General features: G+C 46.7%; 2 protein-coding genes across 30 annotated transcripts in view; both read left to right on the top strand.

Moving 5' to 3' along the window:
- Akap8l (A kinase (PRKA) anchor protein 8-like) overlaps positions 1–2,257 on the top strand; it is a 29,193-nt gene extending 26,936 nt beyond the window's left edge. For 6 of the 23 annotated variants that reach the window (XR_003952153.1, XR_003952152.1, XR_003952167.1 and 3 more), the window contains 2 exons: positions 1,690–1,785; positions 1,896–1,937. Coding sequence is in view for 6 of the 23 variants with exons in the window: in XM_011246534.3 (XP_011244836.1) it covers positions 1,690–1,785; positions 1,896–2,189 (390 nt within the window). In the remaining 17 variants the exon portion in view is untranslated. Of the gene's footprint in view, positions 1–472; positions 571–1,654; positions 1,786–1,895 lie in introns of those variants that run through there. The other 17 variants (XR_003952151.1, XR_003952161.1, XR_003952164.1 and 14 more) reach the window with 9 other exon arrangements.
- Positions 2,258–2,442: 185 nt separating this feature from the next.
- Akap8 (A kinase (PRKA) anchor protein 8) lies at positions 2,443–20,009 on the top strand. 7 transcript variants are annotated; one of them, NR_131218.1, is made up of 14 exons: positions 2,443–2,596; positions 4,872–4,910; positions 5,803–5,835; positions 6,335–6,614; positions 7,014–7,494; positions 7,897–8,026; positions 8,193–8,239; positions 9,537–9,570; positions 10,419–11,395; positions 12,587–12,728; positions 13,010–13,103; positions 14,132–14,262; positions 17,096–17,191; positions 17,975–20,009. NR_131218.1 is itself a non-coding variant. In NM_019774.5 (14 exons), exons 1-14 carry the CDS (start codon positions 2,578–2,580, stop codon positions 18,422–18,424), a joined length of 2,064 nt encoding a protein of 687 aa, NP_062748.2. In that variant the 5' UTR covers positions 2,443–2,577; the 3' UTR covers positions 18,425–20,009. The 7 variants fall into 7 exon arrangements, 5 of the variants coding, with proteins under 5 accessions (NP_062748.2, NP_001344689.1, XP_006524728.1 ...); NM_019774.5 differs by having other exon boundaries at positions 11,308–11,395; XM_006524663.4 differs by lacking the exon at positions 2,443–2,596 and adding an exon at positions 2,818–3,223 and having other exon boundaries at positions 11,308–11,395.
- Positions 20,010–24,443: the final 4,434 nt, after the last annotated feature.

The following is a 24,443-nucleotide window of genomic DNA, read 5'->3' as shown; positions in this document are numbered from 1 at the left end:
AAGGCCCAGGCTTCCCACTGAATCGAATAAATGTCTTCTATTCTGCCAGAGGCCCTGATCCGCGGAGCCGGTCTATTTCTAGTTCTTAAACTTTGGGATAGGAGCCCGGGGGTGGTGGCGCACGCCTTTAATCCCAGCACTTGGGAGTCAGAGGCAGGCGGATTTCTGAGTTCAAGGCCAGCCTGTGAGTTCCAGGACAGCCAAGGCTACACAGAGAAACCCTGTCTCGAAAGAAGAAAAACAAACAAAAAAACTAAAAAAAAAAACTTTGGGATAGGAATTACTGAGGCAAATTTGTATTTCTTGTGTATTCCATCAAATAGCTTTTCAAGTCTATAACCAGTTGCTCCACCAGTAGAGAAGTGTCTCTTTTCAGTTTTACCATTATTTCTTCATATCCAAATCCTGTGAGTTAAAATGATGCACAATATTTAAATATAGTTTCATCTATATTCTCATTTTGTTTTGGCAGTCTTATGTAGTCCAAGCTGTCCTGGAATTCACTCTATAGGTCAGAGTGGCCTTGAATTTGCAGCAGTCCTCTCTTCCTCTTAAGTGATGGGCTTACAGGTGTGCATTGCTAGGGCTGTTTTTATACCCTCTTTACTGGTTCTAAACAATTTGCTCCTAGGTGACTGCATGTGTATGTCTGTGTATCTGTGGGAGGGCGGGAGGTAGCATGTGTGTAGAAGTCAGAGGACAACTTGCAGGAGTTGGTTCTCTCCTTTATTGTATGTGACCTTAGAATTGGGTTCAATTTGCCAAGCTGTGCTTTTACCCAGAGTCATCTTGCCAGACCCTTTATTGTTTTTACATTTTACTTTTTTTGTTGTCACTGGAATTGAGGGGAGGGGGGTGGCAGTGAAGGTTTTTCTGTGTCCTGGAACTTGCTCTGAGACCAGGCTGGCTTTGAACTCAGGAAGATCTGCCCTCCTACCTCAGCCGCCCAAGTGCTGGGATTAACGATATGGGCCACCAAGCCCAGCCCTACGTTTTACTTTTAATAAGTTTTATTACATCTGGTGTGTGTGTATATATATGGGGATTGAACCTAACTAAGGCTTTAAGAATACTAAGAAAGCACTCTATCATCAAATTATTATATTATCTCCAGCTGGCCCCCTCCCCCTTTTTACGTTTTATTTTTTTATTTTTTATTTTCTTGTATGTTTTGCCTGCACATATGCTCACTATTCACATGCCTGGTGCCTGTGGTAACCAGAAGAGGGCTTCATATTCCTGGGAACTAGATTAGAGATTGTTGTCAGCCACCTTGTAGGTGGCAGAAAATGAACCTGAGTCTTTGAAATACTAACAAGTCCTTTACGCTGAGCCATCTCTCTAGCTCCCAGCCGTCTTTTATTTTCTGAGACATAGTCAAACCATGTAAACCGTTAAACTCTGTAGTCCAGGTAGGCCTTCCACTTTAATGTCCTGGAGTTACATGGCCTGTGCCACTAAGTCCAGTACTTACTATAGTTTCTATGTAAGCAGATCAGGTTTCAAACAGCAAATAAGGTGTGGGTGATCAGATCGAATCCTAGTTCCTTGCATGCCTGTCCAGACTGACTGGAATTACGCCCAAGGTCACTTACAGACACTAGGACTAGTTATTGGTGAATCTGAACCTCAGCTGGGTTTGTTGGATTCCTAGAGCAGCCTCACCAGCCCTGTCTGCCCTGCCCATAGCTTATGATGGAGCAGTCCAAGAAGTCCTCGCTTATGGTGGCCCGCAGTATTCTCAACAACAAGCTCATTAGCAAGAAGCTGGAGCGATATCTGAAGGTGAGGCAAAGGCGAAAGCACTGTCCTAGTCCTGACCTTTGTGTGAGCCTGGTCCCCATTCTATCCCAGTGATTCCTACCTCCCATTAAAGTCTCTATCCATCTCTACAGGGCGAGAATCCTTTCACTGACAACCCAGAGGAGGAAAAGGAACAAGACGAGGTGGAGGCTGGCGCTCTGGATGAAGGGGCACCAAGCGAAGCGACAGAGCTCACAGAGGGCGTGCCGGCACAGCCCCCCGTGCCCCTGGAGCCCGCCCCAGGGACTACAACACCGCCACCTCCGCCACCACCAGAAGAGGAGGAGAGCCCTGTACCCTTGCTGGGCGGAGCGCTGCAGTGTCAGATCCGCGGGATCCCGGGCCTCGACATGGAAGACGACGAGGAGGGCGGTGGGGGTCCATAACCCTTACCCGGCAGGGCTCCCGTGGCCGAGGCTGGAAGTCCAGCCTAATAAAGTGCTTTCCCATCTGAGGTCTTCGTTTGTGCTGTGGTGAGGGCGGGCCCCTAGAAGTGCGCCTGCGCGCGGGTAAACGCGCTAGAACCGCTCACGCGTGCGCGGACCTGGACGCTCTTGCGCACTAGCTTACCCTTGAGGCACAACTCCCGAGATGCTGTAGATTTGCAACCCGGAAGGCTGGGCGGATCGGCGGGGGCGGGCCCATTTGAGCAACCAATGGTAGCGCCCAGAAAGAGACGTACGCTCTTCGTCTTCCAGTAGCAGACAGCACGTTGAACGCATGCGTTCTGAGCGAATCTAAGACAAGGATCTGCTGGCGGGTCGCGTCGCAGACATGGAGCAAGGCTACGGAGGTTAGTGTGGGCTCTTCTTCACCACGGGAGACCCTGGCGCATGTGGTATTCGGGCTTAGCCTGCAGCCGGAACGCACTTGCCGCAGCCCGGTTCTGTGTGGAGTTGTCCCGGACGCGCGCGCTTCCCTTATTGGGCCTCTGCGCAATCGTTCCCGAAGCGCCGCGCGTGGATTGGCCGGTAGGACTCGGGGCGGGGGGTGCGGATGAGGCGCGAAGGCCGACGCTGTGGCCGGTTTCTGGATGCGTTCTGGACCGCTTTCACTGTGCAAGCCGAGTGGCTCTCATCGCTGCGGGACCCCAGGACCCGAGCGGTCTCAGTCCCGCCTTCTCTTCCGAAGACGCCACAAAATGGCGGCTCCAGGGGCGGGGCTAAAGCGAACGCTGAGGAAGCGGGGGGTGGAGGGGGTTGAGGTCCGGCTGGGTTGCGGCGGCCGTAGCGAGGAGAGAGTCTCAGCTCATCCTCCGCAGGTCGTCCTTGAGAGCTCGTGTCCCCGGGCTCGCTTTTCTGAAGGCTTACGGGCAGCGCGCGATCGGCCCAGCTGTGCACTGCGGCTACACCCGGTGCAGCTTTTTGGGAAAACCTGGCTGGGTCTCTGCAGTGTACGCGGCGTGAGGTGCTCGTGGGAGGTGTGCTGCCTGAGGGGCTGGGATTCTGGACTGTAACATTACGGGGGTCTGCGGAAGCGGGAACGTTGCCTTTCCTAACCTAAATGTCAGCAACTTTTCGTAATTAGGCGTCGGTTCTCGAGCTATCTGCTTTTAATCTCCTGGGAGGCCTTGACTCTGTACGGAGATTTACCCGCAGGAGATAGTTGGAACATGTGGAATGGGGTTGGAAGTGGGCACAGGGAGTGGTTAGTGGCTTCTGGCGGCTAAGGAAGGGATCTTGAGAGGCAGCAGAGTAACAAGATCCCTAGAATTGGACTTGCCAGAGAGGCCTGAGGTGTGATGAACACGTGTGCTTGGGTATCAGCCTAGTGCTCTTTGCCTTTGGGATCCTAGATCTATGTCTTCCATTCTTAGCCTTTCCACCAGATAGATACCTGTCACAACCCTGCTATACTTCTTTGGTCTAGGGAACTTCATGGTGACTCCCACTTTCTACCAGCCAATAATTTTACAGATACAGTTAGGGTATTTGCAGCCTTCCTGGTTTTTTTGTTTTTTTAACTAAGAATTTTTTTAGCCGGGCGTGGTGGCGAATGCCTTTAATCCAAGCACTTGGGAGGCAGAAGCAGGCAGATTTCTGAGTTTGAGGCCAGCCTGGTCTACAAAGTGAGTTCCAGGACAGCTAGGGCTACAGAGAAACCCTGTCTCAAAAAACCAAAAAAAAAAAAAAAAAAAAGAAGAAGAAGAAGAAGAAGAAAAAGAATCTTTTTTTTTTAAGATTTATTTATTATATGTAAGTACACTGTAGCTGTTTTCAGACATTCCAGAAGAGGGCATCAGATTTCGTTAGGGATGGTTGTGAGCCACCATGTGGTTGCTGGGATTTGAACTCGGGACCTTCGGAAGAGCAGTCAGCGCGATTAACCACTGAACCATCTGGCCAGCCCCTCCCTGGTTTCTAAGTAGCAGTTAGGTATGGCCGTACTGAGTGCCTGTCAGCACATTTAAGGGACTGTGTTACAGTGGGGCTTTTGGGATATTCTGGAAAGGGAACTAACCATTAACACTGTCAAAGTGAAGTCATTCGACAGCCTGGGACTGTGCCACTGTATCGGACTATATGCTAGGCTCCAAAAACACAAATGAAGAGAATGTATTCCCTTTCTGTTCAAAGGAGTGTTGTAGGGGGTGACTTAGAAGGTCAGAGGGAGGCTTGAAAGCTGGGGTGTTGAGTGTTTAGTTACATGGAAGCAAAGCCTAACGTTTATGTCACCGAATTTCTAGCTTGTTTCCCAGTTTCGTGGCATAACTGGCAGCACTCTGAGCTTTCCCGCTTATGTGGCGGCTAGGCCAGTACAGTGGGCACTGTGACCTAATGCTGTGTTTTGTGTCCTCTAAACTTGGTTCCCTCCCTCCCGCCACCCCCCCCCCCTTTTTTTTTTTTTTTTTTTTTTTTTTTTTGCTTTGATGTCAGCTCAGCCAGGTAAGGTATGATGGTTTGCTTGCATTTGTGGGTGGAGATAGTTCTTAAAGGCTGGAGGAGGTGCGCTGGATCACATTTACGTTCCCTCGTTGTAAGCTGACACTTCTTTAGACTCTTTGGGTGTTATCAGAACTCTTATTTCCTTGAGGTAGGACAGAATCTTGACACATGATCTTTTCACAGGCTATGGGGCATGGAGTGCTGGACCTGCCAACACCCAGGGTAAGTGGTTCCTGATTAATGGGTTGGCTTGTGGGTTTCTCCACTGCATGCCCCCTTGTAGTAGAGCCCAGCATCTGTCTTCCCTAGGGGACATTTTGCCTTTTTTTTCTTTTTAAGGAAAAACAGTACTACATGGGAGCGGAGGCTGATTAGTAAGAAGAATGCTCCTTGTGTCACTCTGCTACCTGCCACCACAGGCCTCAGTAGCACCCATGCACCCCTGTTAGTCTGTATACACAAACTGTGCGTTCCTATTATGTTTAGCATATTGTGGAACGTTTGTCTTGGGGTGCTTTTCTTGTGACCATTTAGAGAGATAAAACCTGTTTTTAAGTCAAGAGTACAAAAACAGACAGTAGGCTAGATGTGGCCTAGGCTTTTGTTCACCCTTATTTTCTGAGTCTAGAACCTGTCCCAGGCCAAGTCCCTAGCACCATTGGAGGCAAGCCACTTTTTTGTGTGCCCCGTGAAAAGGTCTTCCAGACACCTCTGCCACATAATATGTTCTTATTCAGTTGAGAATGTGATTTCCTCCCACTCCCACTGATGCCTTAGGTATGGTTGGGAATAACTAGGTTTGGTGAGAACTGAGCTTATTTATGCAGGGGATTTTCTAAGGTCCAGTGCAGCCTGTCCTCTCAGTTAGTACTGTAGTGTAGACCACCATCTTGGGGATTGCTGTGTACCTTTCTTTTCTAAGCTTTCATGGGAGAAGTCAGGCCTGCCTGGGAGAGAAATATTATTGGTGCTTTGTACCTGTTCTGTAAAACGTGAGCATGCTAAGGACCACTGACACAACCAGTCACACCCCACCTTGTGGTGCAATGAGGTGGCAGCTGTCCTTAGGTAATAACTGGTATTGAAGTGCTTATGTGTTTTTGTTTTTCCTAAGGTACATATGGAAGTGGTATGACCAGCTGGCAAGGTAAGACCTTCTGAAAGGGACCTTGAGGTGGGCAAGTGAGTCTTTAAACAGCCATCCAGAGGTACAGGTCCCCACTCCCCCATCCTGGCTGTGCACATGGCTCTGTCGATAGCCCGGAGAATAAGGCTGCTGGGCCCTGAGGCGTATCAGAGCTAGGCTGACCTGAAGGGGAGTTTGAACTTGTTTGAGAGGGATTGTGGATATAGTGCAGGAACACTTTTCAAATGTCTTTGTTAGTACCTGGAATTGCTATTCTGAGGTTCTTGGCCATCTTTGATTAGGAAACAAGTCCTTCTGTCTCTTAAAGAAAACCTGCTACTACAATCTGTGGCCACCTGTCTCTCTGGTCTTGATCACATGTGTATTGTGGTATGATGTTGGTAATGCTTAGTTCCATAACTTTTTCCTTCTTGGTGGGCAGAGAGTGCTCCTGCAGACAAGAATGTCATGGCTAGCCTCATGTGCTCAGGCCTAACATGGTTCTTCTTTCTCCTGATAGGTTATGAAAACTACAACTACTACAATGCCCAGAACACCAGTGTCCCTGCAGGAACACCCTATAGTTACGGCCCAGCCTCATGGGAGGCCACCAAGACCAATGATGGTGGCCTGGCAGCTGGGAGCCCTGCCATGCATGTGGCGTCTTTTGCCCCAGAGCCATGTACCGACAACTCAGACTCGCTCATTGCCAAGATCAATCAACGTTTGGACATGTTGTCTAAGGAAGGAGGCAGGGGTGGGATCAGCAGCGGTGGGGAGGGCGTGCAGGACCGAGACAGGTGATTATGGCCTTCAACCTTTGCTCATGGAATCCCTTTCTGGAATCACGGGAGTGGGTACCAGCTCTTTTAGAAAGCCCTCTTTCCTGTTCCTCCTTTAGGCTGGAGTTGGACCCTGTGGGGTGGGCTTCACTGAAGGTTTCCTAAACTGCTGGCCAATGAGCCTAAGATTCTTTGTTCTGGCAAGGGCTTCATGCTCTTTCTTTGTTAGCAGTGTTTGAATGAGTGTTCTTAGGCTAGTTTGCCTTCTGGGCATTTAGGTAGATACTGACTGGGTGGGTTGGTTTCTTGTTCTGAATGTAAGAGGTCCAACTTAGTGTAAAGTTAGGCTGAGGGCAGATTATTGGGTAGCCTGGATGGCTTAGGCTGCTCCTAATGGGCTGTATACTTCCTTTGCAGCTCCTTCCGCTTCCAGCCATACGAGTCCTACGACGCCAGGCCCTGTATACCTGAGCATAATCCCTACCGCCCCGGCTACGGTTATGATTATGACTTTGACTTGGGAACTGACCGCAATGGTAGCTTTGGTGGGACATTCAACGACTGTCGGGACCCAGCCCCAGAGCGGGGCTCCCTTGATGGTTTCTTGAGGGGCCGGGGCCAGGGCCGCTTCCAAGACCGGAGCAACTCCAGCACCTTCATACGTAGTGACCCTTTCATGCCACCCTCAGCCTCGGAGCCCTTATCCACTACGTGGAATGAGCTGAACTACATGGGTGGCCGTGGTCTCGGTGGGCCCTCCACCAGCAGGCCACCTCCTTCCCTCTTCTCCCAGTCCATGGCCCCTGACTACAGCATGATGGGCATGCAGGGGGTGGGCGGTTTTGGTGGTACCATGCCTTACGGATGTGGCCGGTCCCAGACGCGGATACGGGATTGGGTAAGTTCGCCAAGTTCTGTCAGGCCTTACTGCCTTTTCTTCCTGACACCTTTGTTGAGCTAAAAGTTTGCATACTGTAAGATGCCCTCATTTCCCAGTGTCCAGTTTACTTTTAGTACGTTTACACCACTTGCTTTAGATGTGTCCATCATCTGTTCTCTAGTCCTAGCTCTGGGTTGACCTGTTGTAGATATTTCACAGCAATAGAGTCACACATGTGGCTTTGTGTGTCTGGCTCCCTCAAGCATGACATGGGCTTTTGGACTCTTATTATAGTCTCACTTTTTTGAAGGCTTTTTCCTGCCTTTGTTTTCTGTCCTTACAAGTGCTGATCTTTATTTTGTTTGGGGGGCATCTTACAGGCCCAGGTTAGCAGTACATGACATGTGTTTGTGTCTGTAGCCTAGAAGGAGGGGGTTTGAACGCTTTGGACCAGACAACATGGGCAGGAAGCGGAAGCAGTTTCCATTGTATGAAGAACCTGATGCCAAACTGGCCCGTGCTGACAGTGACGGAGATCTGTCTGAAAACGGTATGCTCTGGGATCACTGAGCCAGCTGGGTGTGATGGGAGGCAGGTGCCTGCTCTGGGTTGAAGTGGCATTGTTTGGTCAGTCAGGTCACTGAGTGTGGGAATGTGGCAATGCTCTGGGAACCATCCGCTTAAGGGCTAACACTTCTGTTCCCTGTATCTGGCAGATGATGGAGCTGGTGACTTAAGATCAGGAGATGAAGAATTCAGGGGGGTAAGTTCACCTTCACAGAGTCTCTGTCTCTCTGGGCTTGCTTTTTTCTGTCTTTCTTTTTCTTTTCTTTTTTTTTCCCCCTCACCAGAGGTGAAAATGGCTGTTTGGCTTGAATGAACCATATACCTTTGGTGTGCATCCTGTAACAACCATTTTGTTCTTGTGTTTGCTTGTTTTTAATTCTTTCTTCATACATTACATCCCAAAGGAAGTTTCTCTTTCCTCTCAGTCCTCCCCAGCCTCCTCTCCTCTTCCTCAGATCGATTCCTCCCATTCCCTTCTGAAAAGAACAGATCTCCCAGGGGTATATATTATCCACTGTTCTCTTTCTTTTTTATTCTTTTTGGTTTCTTGAGACAGGGTTTCTCTGTGTAGCCCTGGCTGACCTGGAACTCTGTAGACCAGGCTGGCCTCGAACTCAGAAATCCGCCTGCCTCTGCCTCCCAAGTGCTGGGATTAAAGGCTTGTGCCACCATGCCTGGCTCTTTCTTAAAGCTCCCAAACCATTTCCCTTGCCCCACAGTGCTGAGTTTAACCATCCGCCTTCTAATTGTGGGGCTCTTGTCCTGATACCCAGTCACTGGGGAGTGTCAGGGAAGGCAGGCTTGGGCCACACCACATTCCTGAGGAATGCACAAGGCACCAGAAAGCTTCCTCTGGGTACTTCTAATGGTCAGGTAGAAAGCCAGGTGAGGGTGGCCTGACAGAATCTTGACTAGTTTTGTTCTTTTGGGCAGCAGGTGGTAGAATCCAAGTGTTCTACCAACCTACCACCAACCACGTTGAGGCTTTACTAACAATCTTTCTTGCTCCCCATTCAGTTGAAGTAGCTCTTAAGGCTGGAAGTCTCTGCAGATCTCTGACTGCCTAGATAATCCTAGGGTCTGTATTTATACTAATTAGTTAGAATGCTAAACAAATACTTAGAAATTTGGGGGAGCCTGTTTCTGGTCAGTGCTAGAATTAGAATATCCCAGGGTGGAGCAGCTTCCCCTGCCAGTGGATAAGCTCTTTTTCTGTGGTACAAAACTATATTGGCTGCCTTTGCCACTGGGCACATTCTGTCACTTTGGAGAGAACCCGGTTGGTCACTGTAAAAAAAAAGAATTACCTTTATGGTCTTCTAATAGCCATGAGTTAGAGCTGGACACCTGGGCTCTTCTTTATGACTCCAGTTTCTTGGTGCTGCCTCATTTCCCAGCACCATAGCAGGCCACATCCTAGGTATTAGTCCTGGGCTGGTTAGACTTCTGGAAGCTCCGCCTCACTGCCTAACGTTGGGTTTGCCCTTTTTCAGGAGGATGACTTGTGTGACTCCAGGAAGCAGAGAGGTAGGCGTCACCCAGTATCTTTTGTAGCCTTTCTTTATCTGACCCACACTCGATGCCCAGCTCCCAGCCAGCTTCTGAGCAAAACAGACATGGCTCATGGCAGAGGTGCTGCAGCTGCACAGTGGACCCACACTAGGAACTAGCCTCAAAGCTTGGGTCCAGTGTTTGAGGCAAGGTTCGCTTGAAAGGAGTTCCTTTGCCTCAATAGATACAAGTTGTAGGAGGTAGGAAAGCGGGTTTTAGAAATCTGAAGAAAGAGGTCCCTTTTCTATTCCCGTCTTCTTTATTCCTACCAGGGGTATTTTTGTTATTGTTGTTTTGTTGGGGGGTTTCCCCCTCTTTTTTTCAGTTGTGAGCCTCAGTTTGTACCCTGGCCTCTGCAAGAAATCCTGGCAGCTTCAGTACCTGTGGACAGAGAGCAAATACCTACTATGGTTGATCTTGAGGTCGTGGGAAGATAGCCTATAAGGTGTACTCAGGGCCGTATCTAAAGGCCGTTTTATCACTGAACAGGTCTTGTAAGTTCTAGGGCAAGAGACCTAAGATCTGAACACCCCAAGGGTGAGAGTCAGCCTGAGTGGCAAGGCCTTAGGCTCACCCAGCCTTGTCTTTCTCCCTGCTGTGTGGACCTGTCTTAGCTGGTTACTCTCAAGGATCACAGGCTAACCCTTGTCCCTTATAATCAGAAGGCCTTTGGCTCCTTCAGCTCCTCAGGTTAACTAGCCCTCAGATGTCCCCTATCCTACACATTAAAGTTTTGTCCACAGCGCGGGATCACCCCCCAGCATTCAGCAGTTCATGCAGCCGGGTAAATGCTAAAGCAAAGGTGACATGTTTGTTGCGCACAGGTCCTGCTACCCAACCGGGATGACTTTGCTATTAAACAGCAGTCATAGTTTCAGGCAGTGACCTCTTGCCAAAAGTCCCACACGTCCTTTTGAGAGGCTTCTGAGCAGCGCACGCCGGTCGCCATCTTCGTGGGACAGTCTCGGGACTGGCACCAGGGGTAGGGGTTACAGTTCAGATGCTTATCCAACCTTTTTTCAGCATCCAGCCTTGACCCTCAGCCTGGGGCTCTGGTGTGGTCTCATGCTGAGATGCTGGCCACAGGCCTCTCCTGGGAGCTATGCCAGCCCCAAGGAGTAGATGGGAGGACCAGTCGGTCTCTTCCCATTTTTGTTTCTAGGATTGTTTCCCACCTGGCCTTGGGAAAGTCCAAGGATGTTGGTTTTGTGAGTGGAAACTAGAGATTGGGCCAGCAAGGACTGTCAGACCTGCTGAGTCCCTAGTTCAGATGAAGCCAGCAAGACAGTCACCACAACCCACCTAGACATGGGATGGAGGGTGGCACTGCAGCTTGTTATATTTCCTGAGACTTTCTAGCTGCTGCCTCTGTTGGGGATATTTGCAGCTCTTTGAGTGATGTGGGAGAAGAGCCAACAACAAAGTGATATATTGGACAACAGCCTGGGACAGAACAGAGTAGGTGGCCATGAGTGGGATGGGCCTCTGCCCATCAGGCCATGGGAGGAGTGAGGCAACTCCTCTGGGTTCTCATCCTGGTACACCAGGAACCTCTAACAGCTCCTCGGTGCCTTGGGGTATCCTAGCCCCACCACAAATGTAATGGAAGCTGGGCACAGGGTGTGGCTGCCAGGCTGCAGCATCCAACTTGGCCCCTGGAGCTGAGCTTTCCTGCAGGCTCCTCAGTGTCTCGAGGGGACTTTTCTGTTACAGGAGAAAAGGAGGACGAGGATGAGGATGTGAAGAAGAGACGGGAGAAACAAAGGAGGAGAGACAGGATGCGGGACCGAGCAGCTGACAGGTAAGGGACAGATCCCCACTAAAGGCTGTTGGATCTGGGCACTGTCGGGCTCTCCTAGTCACATGTCCTTCCTTTGTAATGCACAGGAGTTTGGTTTTATAACTCTAGCTGTCAACCTTAGCCAGGTTAGTGGAAGATACAATTTAGAGAAGTGTGTGGAAGATGGATGTAATTAGTTAACTTTGTTTTTGCTTGGAGAATCCACCTCTGAGACTACCATCTTTCCTCACTTTTGGAATTAGAGCCCGAATGCCAGAGCTGAGAGCTCTCTTGACTCCTCAGCAGGCCCAAGGGGTGGCCAAAACTGTCAGCACTTGACATTTAGCCTCCCAGAAAGTGATCTTCATTCAGGATAGCTGCTAGGAGGTGTTTTGATTCCCTGTCCAAATCTAGACAATCTCTGGGATTCAGCAGAGTGAGAATGCATGTGTAGGTGATTCTGCTGGCCAGATTTTGTATCAAACAAGAATGCTAAAATGCCAGGCCCATACAGTGTCTCTTTTACTCCATCATGGGACTGTCCCTCATGATTAAGCACCTACTGCCTATATGAGAATCTGTTGCTTTTTGGCATTGTCCTTACATAACAAGTCCTCTTACCTATGGAGCCATCTCCCAGGACCAAATGACCTAAAATTTTCATTTGTTGAGGGTTGGGCCATGTGTTTTTATGTGAATGAGTACACATCTGCCGCTGCATGCTCATGAAGGTCAAAACAAAGTTTGAAGGAATTTGTTGTCTTTTTCCACCTGCAGATTGGTGCAGGTCTTTAAGCTTGATGTCAGTTGCTGAGCAAGTTTCCCATTCTATAACATACCCTGCTCTTAGGGCTCAGGTGCTGCCCTCTCGTGCTGTTTCCTAGCCCGGCTAAATGGCTCAACACCTGGGAGACTGGAACTGGAAGAGGCTCCATTTGGCTCTTTCTTTTTTTGGAGGGGGGAGGGTGGGTCAAGACAGGGTTTCTCTGTGTAGCCCTGGCTGTCCTGGAACTCACTTTGTAGACCAGGCTGGCCTTGAACTCAGAAATCCGCCTGCCTCTGCCTCCCAAGTGCTGGGATTAAAGGTGTGCGCCTCCACGCCCGGCATGTTTGGCTCTTTTGAGAACAAGACTAATCCTGGTTCTTTGCGTTTCTGTATCCAAAGATGAGCTGGTAATCTCTGTATTACCACTTTTCCTGTGTTCTCTCTAGGATTCAGTTTGCCTGTTCTGTATGCAAGTTTCGTAGCTTTGAAGATGAAGAAATTCAAAAGCATCTGCAAAGTAAATTTCACAAAGAGACTTTGCGATTTATAAGTACCAAACTGCCCGACAAGACAGTAGAATTCCTCCAGGTAAAGTATGCTACTGTGTTTGAGGATCGGTTCTGAAAGTATAAGGACTCTTTAGGGGGTTAAAAGGAAGGAGAGACCTAAACATGATAGAATTTCTTTTCCCAAATTGAAACTACTATACATGTTCCTGTGTCACAGAGTGACAACAGCTCTGACCACAGCAGGTTCTGCATGTGGCAGCATGGAGCTGCCACAGTAGAACCTTATCCCACTCTATACTTGAAAAGTGCCCAGAGTAGTGTGTTGTCATTTAATTTGGTGGTATGTCTCAATCCTTCTAGGAGTACATCATAAACAGGAATAAGAAAATTGAGAAACGGCGTCAGGAGTTGTTGGAGAAGGAGAGCCCTAAACCCAAACCAGATCCATTCAAAGGTAAGTTGTGATCCAGTATCCAGGTACAGAACATGACTCCTGTAAGCTGGCTGCTCTTCCAGAGGACTCGGGGTTTGATTGTTATTACCACACGGCAGCTCACAGTCATCTGTGGCTCCAGTCCCAGGGAATCCAATGCCCTCTCTTGGCTTCTGTTCACATAGACATGAATACAGACAAAATACCAACACACCTAAAATAAATAGATTAAAAAAGAAGACAGAATGCAAAGGTTTATATAGTTCTATATATTGCAGTACTTAGCATGTATGAGGTCAGAGTTTGTTTAATCTCCATACCATGAAAAAACAGCCCAGGGCCTAAAGAAGTCCCTCAGAACTTAGGAACACTGACTGGTATCCTACGGTTTTTGAGCTCCAACATAGCAGCTCACAACTGTCTGTAACCCCAGTTTTAAGGGCTACGATGCCCTGTTTCTGGCCTCCTTGGGCACTGGGCGCATGTGGTGAGGATGCCCTGTTTCTGGCCTCCTTGGGCGCTGGGCGCATGTGGTGAGCAGACATATGTGCAAGCAAACTACTTTTTTTTTAATTAAACAGCCAAATGATGGCAGTCCGCACCTTTAATTCCCAGCACTAGGGAGGGGAAAGCAGGTGAGTTCAAGGACAACCTCTTCTACCGAGCAAGTCTCAGGATACCTAGGACTGCATAGTGAGACCCTGTCTTCAAAAACTAAACAAGAACAACAGTGCAGTGCTAGTTAAGGGCTACCAAAAATGTGAAGCCGCGTGCTGTGTAACAACATTAGTGGAAAGAAGCCCTGCTTGTGCTGAAATGAGAGCACAGCTGCGTTGATGGCCCATCAGGGATGTGAAGCAGCCTAATGGTTCTCTCCTGGTATAGCCACAGCTGGAAGGATGAGAAAGGCCAAAACAACATTTCTCACAGTGGAGCTGATCTCCACCTTCTCACCTTCTGTCCTAAAGATATCCTAGAGGGTAGAACAGGGAGAGTGTGGACCTTGCTGGAGAGGAGGGAGAAAGCTAATTGTTTGGTTTCCATTCCAGGCATTGGCCAGGAGCATTTCTTCAAAAAGATTGAAGCCGCACATTGCCTAGCCTGTGACATGCTGATTCCTGCGCAGCATCAGCTTCTCCAGCGGCATCTGCATTCCGTGGACCATAACCATAATCGAAGGGTAAGGCTTCTTTTAATGCAGGCTGCTCCTGGGGTGACCTCAGACCCTTGTATGCTGGGTCAGGAATGCTCACATTCCATCAGGCCTCGCAGTGAGTCTGTCATCTTACCGTAACCTTCACTTCAGAGTCCTTTAAAATGGGGTTGTGTTTGGTGGAATGCATCTCTTAATTCCCACCTACCTAGAGGCTGAGTTGAGAGACAGGCTTTCATCCTCTCTTTTCTCTCTCCGTGGTCTCAAACAGGTTCTCCGCATGTAGCCCTAGCTGGCCTCTCCCTCTGCCTCCCAAGTACTAAAGGTATATGCCTTGACACACAGCCTGGCCCTCTCTCTCTTAAAAAGAAGGGAAGAAAAACACACAGAAATTTGGTGTGTAGTAGCTAAAATTCTGAATTGAAACTGTTTTCTATAAATCAGAGTTAAGTTTCCAGTTGCTGAAAAATTGGATTTCAGTATGGTGAGGCCAGGACCGTTCAGAACTCCGTGGCCTGGGGAACTGACCTGGTTCCCCCCACCCCCACCCCCCTTCCCTTTTTCCTCTTGCTCTGGCCCAAAGGTTTTTCATGTTTCTCGTTATGGGTGGTTGTGAGCCACCACCATGTAGTTGATGGGATTTGAGCTCATGACCCCTGGAAGAGCAGTCAGTGCTCTTGACTGCTGAGCCATCTCTCCAGCCCCTGACCTGTGTTTTAGTATTGGTTTGGTCTTCCATTGATGATGAGGCTGAGGCTGAAGATGTTTAACTTGGGATTAACAAGGTTTTGTTGCTAGGTTTGTGGGAGTTGTTTGTTTTCATAAGAAGTGTGATCTTAGGGCTTGTAGCTGGTGGCTCACAACCATCTGTACATCTATAGTGTACTCAGATACATAAAATAAATAAATCTTTTTTTTTTAAGTGTGATCTTAGATATAATTGGCTTTTATCTGTGATCCTACAGTCACAGGTTGAACCAACTGGAGATTAAAAACTTTTGGTGTAAGAATTGCAACATTACTGAATGCACTGCAATTCTTTCTAAATGTTCCCCAACAAATACATTATAACTATTTTGCACAACTAGTTTTGTTAAGTCATCTAAAATATAGGAAGGATATGCAAACGCCAGTCCATTTTATAGGAGACTTGAGTGTCCTTGGACTTTGTAATCTGAAAGGACCATGAAGTCAGTTCCCTGCAATTAGGATGGTTCTGTGGGCCCAGAGCTTTTGATCGTTGTTGTGTGGTACAACTGTTGTAGATATGCAGATGATAAAGTGGGTGTGGGCTACATTGCTGGCCCATCTCAAGATAGAATACCAGTTGCTGTCAACCCATCTCTATATTTATTTTGCGGTTTGGGGATAGGGTTTTTCTGTGTGGTCCTGGTTGTCCTGGAACTTAGAGATTCATCTGCCTCTATTTCCTCGGTGCTAGGATTAAAGGCACACACCATCACCTGGCTACATCACATCTCTTAGTACTTGCTTTTTTTGTTTTTGGTTTGGTTTGGTTTGGTTTTTGGTTTTTCAAGACAGGGTTTCTCTGTATAGTCCTGGCTGTCCTGGAACTCACTTTGTAGACCAGGCTGGCCTTGAACTCAGAAATCCGCCTGCCTCTACCTCCCAAGTACTGGGATTAAAGGCCCGGCTTTTTGTTTTGTTTTTATTTAACGTGTATGACTGATTGTTTTGCCTGTTTGTATACCTGTGTACCATGTGAGTGTCTGGTGCCTATGGATGTCAGAAAAGCTCCAGACCCCTTTTAACTGGAGTTAAGAGACTCTAATTTGGAGCTGCCGTGTGGATGCTGGGAATGAATCCTGGATCCTCTACAAGAGCAAAAAGTGTTAGCCACTGAACCACCATCTCTTCAGTTCCTCTAGGACTTGGCAGAGATCTGCAGGACAGTAGTAGTAGTAACAAGCCAGGAGTCAGTGACATAAGATAAGCCTCAAAGCAGTCAAGTAGTTGATAAACTGCTTCTTTGAGACAGGATCTCACCCTATGGAGGCAGGGCCCAAAGCCTTGTACCACTGGACTTGCCCAATCTAAAGTTTTGGTTGATGCTGCTGGTATTTACTATGAAAGCAATATAACCCCCAAAAGTAAAAAGGTTTGCCCTTTTTCCCTGTTTAGTCCACGTAACTTACTTTTTTGTAGTGTGTGTGTGTGTGTTGTTTGTTTTGAGATACTGTCTCACAAAATAGCTGTGGCTAGTGTGAAACTAGCCATCTATATCAGACTGGCCTGGAACTCAGAGGGTTAAAGGTGAGCGCCACCATGCCCCTAAGTGCTCACTTTAGCCTTGCCGTGCACATGGAGCTTAGGTATCAAACCTGGCTTTACCCTGTGATGAAACCTTTGCACTTGCACAGCCTTTATGTAAAGGAACTTTTCTTTCCTATTTGGCATTTGAGATTTTCCTCCAAAATAGTTGTTTGTTTTTTGAGACAGGGTTTCTCTGTGTAGCCCTCCTGGTTTTATTTCTTACTGTGGGTGACAAAATACCCTGACCAAAAGCAACTTAGTAAAGTGTCTAGTGAATTCGGGTTGTATACCACATCATTTTGAGGAAGTAAATCAAGGCTGAAATCTGGAGCAACTGTCACAGCCACAATCAAGAGCAGAGAGAATGAATGCATGCATGCTTAATGCTGGGTCTCTCTCTTATGAAGTCCAGGGATTTGTGCCACTCCAGTGATCCGGGCTAGCCTGATCTAAACAGTGCAGACTTGTCTGTGGTTGGTTTGTGTCAAATTGACAGTTAAACTAAATGTCACACACTCTGGCTAGTTTTCTGATTTCTCTGATATTTTAAAAAGTTGTTTTGTTTTGTTTTTGGTTGCCTTTGCAGTTGGCTGCTGAGCAGTTCAAGAAAACAAGTCTCCATGTGGCTAAGAGTGTTTTGAACAACAAACATATAGTGAAGATGCTGGAAAAATACCTCAAGGTTTGTATTTCGGAATCTAGTGGACCAGAAAAGCCATGGGGATGGAAGGTGTGTATGTAGACAGCGTGCAGTGTTGAGCATTTCTGAGTTTTGGTTTGTTGTTGGTTTTTTTTTTTTTTTTAAATTGAAGGCGGCGATCAGAGGTTTGGAGGTTGGGGGTTTCCAGAGACTTGGTGTTTAGCTGTGACCGTGGGTGGGGTGCTCTTTGGTGGATCACTGTATTACACTACTCATAGTCAACACACATTGATGGTTATTTGGCTGTAAAGTGCTGAGCAGATGTTGGGGATAATGCTTGTTAGAAAGCATCCAGGCTGAGTGTAGTGAGCGACACATGCCCAACTACTCTGGAGCCATAGGAGCATCAGTTCCGCCCAGGAAATTGAGGTTAGCATGGCAACGTAGCAATACATGGTCTCCAATGAAACAGGACTAGAGAGATGGCTCAGAGATTAAGAGCCGATAGGGTCTGTGGGTGTCACTAGTGCTGCAGCACTTAGCGTGTGTGTACTTGGATTTAATCCCCAGCACCCCCAATATGGGTAATAGTTAACAGGTAGGAGACTGAATTTGAGGAAGGGGAACATGGGAAGAATTGGAGGAACAAATGTCATGAGTAGAATACTTACTTATTCTAAGTAAATTTACCACACTTGAACCTGAAGCTTCAAAGGCTGCAGTCTACAGTGTAGTGTGCTGCTTCGCAGACTCTTCCTAAAAAACGAGAGCTCATAAACTGGGCCTGTCTGGCTGTGCGCTGATTTGTGTTTCCTGTTTGTCCAGGGTGAGGATCCTTTTGTCAATGAAACTGCTGACCTTGAGACAGAAGGAGATGAAAATGTAGGAGAGGAGAAGGAGGAGACACCAGAGGAGGTAGCTGCCGAAGTCTTAGCAGAGGTGATCACAGCAGCAGTGAAGGCTGTAGAGGGGGAAGGAGAACCTGCTGCAGCGCATAGTGACGTCCTAACTGAAGTGGAAGGGCCTGTGGACACAGCAGAGGCCAGCAGTGACCCCCACACTGAAAAGCTACTAGAAGAGCAGACCTGTGAAGCAGCATCTGAAACCAGGAGCATCGAAGACAAGACCAGAGGTGAGGCTGCTGAGGCCAGAAACGAAGCAGCTATGCCAACAGCAGACGCAGGAAGCACGTTACCTGTCATAGCAATCCCGGGAATCATGGAAGATGAGCTGGAACAAACTGGTGCAGAGGCCAAAGATATTCCCACCGAATGATTTTTTTCTTCCCTGTTTCAAGGGATATGTTATATATCATGTGTTCTTTTTATTTTATAAGATGTACTAGGGTGTGTATTATTTGGTGGAAAGATTGGGCCATTTCCTTCCCAATGTACCTCAAGGATTGATGCTATACAGTAGATGGCTTCCTACCTCTGTTAGAATACAAAAAGAGGTAAACCATTTTCCCAAGTGGCCTTTGATGGCTATCTGTGCACTGCAGTTAGAATAATAAAAGTAGATCTTCCTGGTAATTGTTAAGTCCTAAAACGGACAGAATGTGAGGATTTTTTTGTGTGTGTGTTATGTTTTTGTTTGGTTGGTCTTTGTTTCGTTTTATTTGCTTTTTCTCCTGGAAAGCAATTTGTTACAAATATAACTTGTTTGAGGGGGAAAAAATTAATTATTTAGGGGAATTCCCTTATTCACATATGAATTTATTCATAAATTATGCATGGTTGATGTGGGACACACACGATTCAACCATCCATGTGTGCGAGAGCTCAGATTGTGCCCCCTACCAATAACAGTCCTGCCTGTTTCAATAAACATCAGACCAATTTTTTGTTTGTTTTGTTTTTGGTTGGTTGGTTTTTCGAGACAGGGTTTCTCTCTGTAGCCCTGACTGTCCTGGAACTCACTCTGTAGACCAGGCAGGCCTCAAACTCAGAAATCTACCTGCCTCTGCCTCCCAAGTGCTGGGATTAAAGGCATGCGCCACCATGCCCGGCTCATCAGACCTTTTTTTAAGGCCTTTATTTTAGCTTTGGCATTGAGATAGCATCTTGCTTGGACCAAGCTTGCCTTTGAATTCAATCCTCCTATCTCAGTCTCTGGAGTACTAGGACCATGTGTGTACAGCCAAGCTCAGCTGGGCTTTGGTTTTATAATACACTGTATTCTATGTTCCTCACCTGATGTGGCAGCATCCTGTTAACTAAAGGCATAACAAGATGGTGACCTTGGCCTGTGTATAAGATTGTCAGAGCTGTTCCATAGGAAGCATGCCTACCTGGGCCTCTAGAGTGAAGACACTGCCGAAGGCATTCGTTCTCTCTGTTCAGTGCTTGCTAATCAGTTTGATGTTTGTGTTCCACCTCTATTTGTGCAGGATTATGGGTTTTTGTTTTGTTTTCTCTTAATTTTGTTATTTCCACCTAAAAGTACTTAGGAAAAAAACCTGAAATTACTCATTGATGAAAAACAAATGTAAACTTCCGTAGATGGGATCTATCTGTAAAAAGCTCACACAGTTACGTAAAGATGTTTCATTTTAAGCAAATAGTATTCCTTTGGCAGTTCTGAGTCTGAGAAAGGGAGGCTCAGCATGTCTGTAAAGTAGCATGTACTAGGTTTTATAGGGTCAGTATGATGGGTTTTCCTCCCTTTTGAAGTTACAATACTGTGTCCATTAACTGTACACAGATCACATCTTGGAAATATCAACCAGTGAAGAATTATAAAAGAGGCAATAAAATATTGCAGGGATTAAATCAGCACTCTGTGAAGGAGCATTACTAGGGGGTAGGAGATGCACTTTGGGAATATCCTCGAAACAAGCAATAAACTGATGCCACGAAGACATTTGTGTTCATTAATTACTGCTGTTTAGAGTGTGTGTGTGTGTGTGTGTGTGTGTGTGTGTGTGTGTGTGTGTGTGTGTGTGTGTGTGTTTGATCTGAGAAACCCAGGGCCTCCTGGCAAGCAACTCTTACATTTACATGAATATGCCACCCAGAAGAAAACTTGTGGGTCCTAGAGATCCAACTCCTGTCATCAAGAGGTTTGGCAGCCAACATCCTTACATGGTGAGATGACATGACGTCACCTTTATTTTTGAGTCTCTAAGGTACTGAGACTACAAAAAAAAAAAAAAAAAAAAAGCAGTATCAAAAGGAGACTTAAGATTTTTGTTTTGGGAGTCAGACATGGTGGCGCACGCCTTGAATCCCAGCACTCGGTAGTCAGAGGCAGGCAGATTTCTGAGTTCAAGGCCAGCCTGGTCTACAAAGTGAGTTCCAGGTCAACCAGTGCTACAAAGAAACCTGTCTCAAAAAACAAAAACAAAAAAAGATTTTTTGGTTTGGGCTGGAGAAATGGCTCAACGGTTAAGAGCACTGACTGCTCTTCTGAAGGTTCAGAGTTCAAATCCCAGCAACCACATGGTGGCTCACAACCATCCGTAATGAGATCTGATGCATGCCCTCTTCTTGGGTGTCTGAAGACAGCTACAGTGTAATTACATATAGTAAATAATTTGGGGGGGGGGGCTAGAGATGGTTTCTCTATGTAGCCTAGCTTATCTAGAAATAGCTCTGGTCTCAAAACTCGAGATCACCTGCCTCTGCCTTTTTTGAGTACATCACCTTTTCTGGCTTGAGACTAAGAATTTTTAAAGTAGACCTGCCGTTGAGAAACATTTTAAGTGTATGTGTGTTCCCCCATTTGATGTCTAAATATATAGGTGATTTTATTATACGTGGAGTTAATTAAACTCCAAGATAAGGAGAAATTACTTGAGTATATGAGTCTTAAAGATGCCAGTAGGTCTTTTTCTTGTTTCGGGTCTCACTGTAATGCCAGCTGACCTTAAAGAAATTTGCCTGTTTCTGCCTCTCCGGTAAAGAATTGGGCTTTCGCCGGGTGTGGTGGCGCACGCCTTTAATCCCAGCACTCGGGAGGCAGAGACAGGTGGATCTCTGAGTTCGAGGCCAGCCTGGTCTACAAAGTGAGTTCCAGGACAGCCAGGGCTACACAGAGAAACCCTGTCTCAAAAAAAAAAAAAAAAAAAAAGAATTGGGCTTTCCAGTAAGATGTAGGCTACCTTGCCCTGCTCTAAAAACAGATTTTAAAGCCTGACCGGTAATCCCAGCTCCTTCAGAGGTGGAGGCCTGCAGAGTCAACTTAACTCCACTGTATCTCGAAATAGCTTTGTTAGCTTGCCTAGCACATGTGAGGTCCCAGGTTTGATCCCAGCAAAGCTAGAAAGAAAAATCCAGGGCAATTTGTGCAAGAGTAGTTGGTTTTCAGCACTCAGATACATACAGTCATATATACTAACTGTCACAACACTTAGCCAAGTTTGGGCATGCATAATACCAGCACTTGGAGTTCAGGTTATTATGGTGATCATACAGATTCCAAAGCCAAGCTTAGCTGCATACAATTCTTTATTAAAAATAAGCCATATTGAGTACATCCATACATAAAGAAAATCCACCATCACAATTTCTTATTAAGCCATTTGGCAATGTTTTAATAGTGGATCTGGGATTGCAGGTAGATGTCAGAGTGTATATTTAGTAGCGTGCCTTACTCCCTGCACTAAGAATTAAAAGTCCCCACCCACCCTCCATTTTTCTAATGAGGTAGGGTCTCGTGTAGCCTCGGTTGGCATCTTAACTCTACATAGTCAACTTAGAGCTGCTTACCCTCTTGCTTCTGAATACTGGGATTATGGCTTTGTGCTATGACAACTGACTAGGCTTTTTATGGTGTGCTGGGGTCAAACTTGGGGCTTTATGTCTTACTTTGTTTTTGAAGCTAGACATGCTCTTTCCTCAACTTTCCCACGCATGCGCTGTCACCCTTTGCCTAGTAACTGGTTTTTTAAGATTTATTTATTATACACTGTAGCTGACCTCAGACTCTTACTTATGGGTGGTTGTGAGCCACCACGTGGTTGCTGGGATTTAAACTCAGGACCTTCAGAAGTCAGTGCTCTTACCGTACACTGAGCCATCTCTCCAGCCCCCCTATTAACTTTTAAAGTGGGCAGTGGCATTAGGTGGAATCACAGTTTTACATAATCACTTTTATCTACTTCCAAGATATATTAATCCTTAAAGCCTTCCTTCACATTAATGTTGACTCCTGCTTAAGCGTGGAAGCCCAACCTTGACCTCTCAGGCTGACCCAGTAGGATTTCAGCCTGGACTTAACATGGAAACAGTCTCCTAAAATAAGCCTGATGCCAGGTGTGGCATATACCTTTGATCCCACCACTCAGCAAGCAGAGGCAGGCAGACCTCTGTAAATGTGGGACCAGCATGGTCTACATAGCCAAAACCAAACAGGGCCACAACAGAGAACCTCTCCCAAAAACCATCCTGGCATGGTGGCTAACATCAGTAGTCCCAGCACGTAGGTTAAGGCATGGTAGATTTTCATGACTTTAGTAAGGCTACCCAGGTTTTCAGAGTGAGAACCTGTCTCAAAAGAACAAAAAAGGGCTGGCGAGATGGCTCAGTGGTTAAGAGTGCCGACTGCTCTTCTGAAGGTCCTGAGTTCAAATCTCAGCAACCACATGGTGACTCACAACCATTTGTAATAAGATCTGATACCCTCTTCTGGGGTGTCTGAAAACAGCTATAGTGTACTTACATAATAAATAAATAAATAAATCTTTTAAAAAAAAACCACATAACCCAGTGAGATGACTGAACAAGTAAAAGCCCTTGGTACTGCTCTTTTCCCACCCAGCAACCTGCCCACAACTGTCTTAACTAATTAGAGGATCTAGAACCTGAGAGGGCTCTACCAAGCCCAAGAATGGCAAGCATGGCTCATTTCCCTCTCCTTTGCTAAACTGTTAGATTATGTTCCTAAACTAGTCACCAGGGTCTATTCCCTTATTTGGCCACTTCTCTCCCTGAGGCTGACCACCAAGAGCCAGCTACCAAAGCATTGAAGTCCAGCCATCAACACCCCAGCTGTTTGTTTGTTTGTTTGGAGACAGGGTTTCTCTGTGTAGCCCTGGCTGTCCTGGAACTCACTCTGTAGACCAGGCTGGCCTCGAACTCAGAAATATGCCTGCCTCTGCCTCCCAAGTGATTGGATCAAAGGCGTGCACCACCCTTTGATTGCCATAATTAACATGTTGAATCAAAATTAACCAACTCTTTCCCTTTATAAACTGCCATTTGCCTACAGCCACTCTTCTATCCAGAATAGCAATCTTTTGTCTCTCAGAGCAAATTAGCCCCCCAACCCCTTGTTCTTTTTTCCTTCTCCCTTGTTCTCTCATGTCTTTTGTTTCTCTGAAGCAAATAAATCTCCTTTATGCTGAGAACTTGGCCTTGGGGTGTATTGTGCTGATATTGTACCCCCCCCCTTTTAATACCCCCTTTCCATCCTTGACACCAGGCATGCACAGAAAATAAAACAACAAAAATATCAGAACTGGAGAGATGAAAGAGGACCCAAGTTCAGGTCCCAGCACTCCTGTCACAGATGGCAGGATCTGAAACTGTCTTTTAGGTATCCATGGGAACCTGCATTCAAATGTAAACCCCATCACAAACATATATAAATCTTGTTTTGTAGTTTTTAAGATTTATTTTATATATGTGAGTACACTGTAGCTGTACAGATGGTTGTGAGCCTTCATGTGGTTGTTGGGAATTAAATTTTAGAACCACAGCTCTCTCCAGTCAGCCCCACTCACTTCGGTCAACTCCACTTCGCTCACTCAACTTCTGCTCGATCAGGCCCAAAGATTTATTTAGTATTTATTATATATAAGTACACTGTAGCTGACTTTAGACATACCAAAAAGGGGCATCAGATCTCATTACAGGTGGTTGTGAGCCACCATGGTTGCTGATATTTGAACTCAGAACCTGTGGAAGAGCAATTAGTGCTCTTACCTGCTGAGCCATCTTGTCAGCCCTGTTTGTTTGTTTGTTTGTTTGTTTTTTGTTTTTCGGGGGGACAAGGTTTCTCTGTGTGACTCTCACTTCCCTGGAACTCACTTTGTAGATCACACTGGCCTCAAACTCTGGCATCTGCCTTCCTCTCTGCTTTTCTGAGTGCTGGGATTAAAGGCTATGCCACTATTGCTCTCCAAGACTATAGAGGGTTTTCAAGTTTAAAATTAACCTGACTAGGTAGTGGTGGTACATGCCTTTCGTCCCAGCACTTGAGAGGCAGAGGCAGGAGGCTCTCCAAGTTCCAGGCTAGCCTGTTCTACAGGGAAAATTCTAAGACAGCCAGAGTTACTTGGTAAGACCGTTTC

Source organism: Mus musculus, chromosome 17 (assembly GCF_000001635.26).
Source record: "Mus musculus strain C57BL/6J chromosome 17, GRCm38.p6 C57BL/6J".
Taxonomy (NCBI): domain Eukaryota; kingdom Metazoa; phylum Chordata; class Mammalia; order Rodentia; family Muridae; genus Mus; species Mus musculus.
Note: the sequence above shows the minus strand (reverse complement) of the source record. Positions and strands in the feature narration are given on the sequence as shown.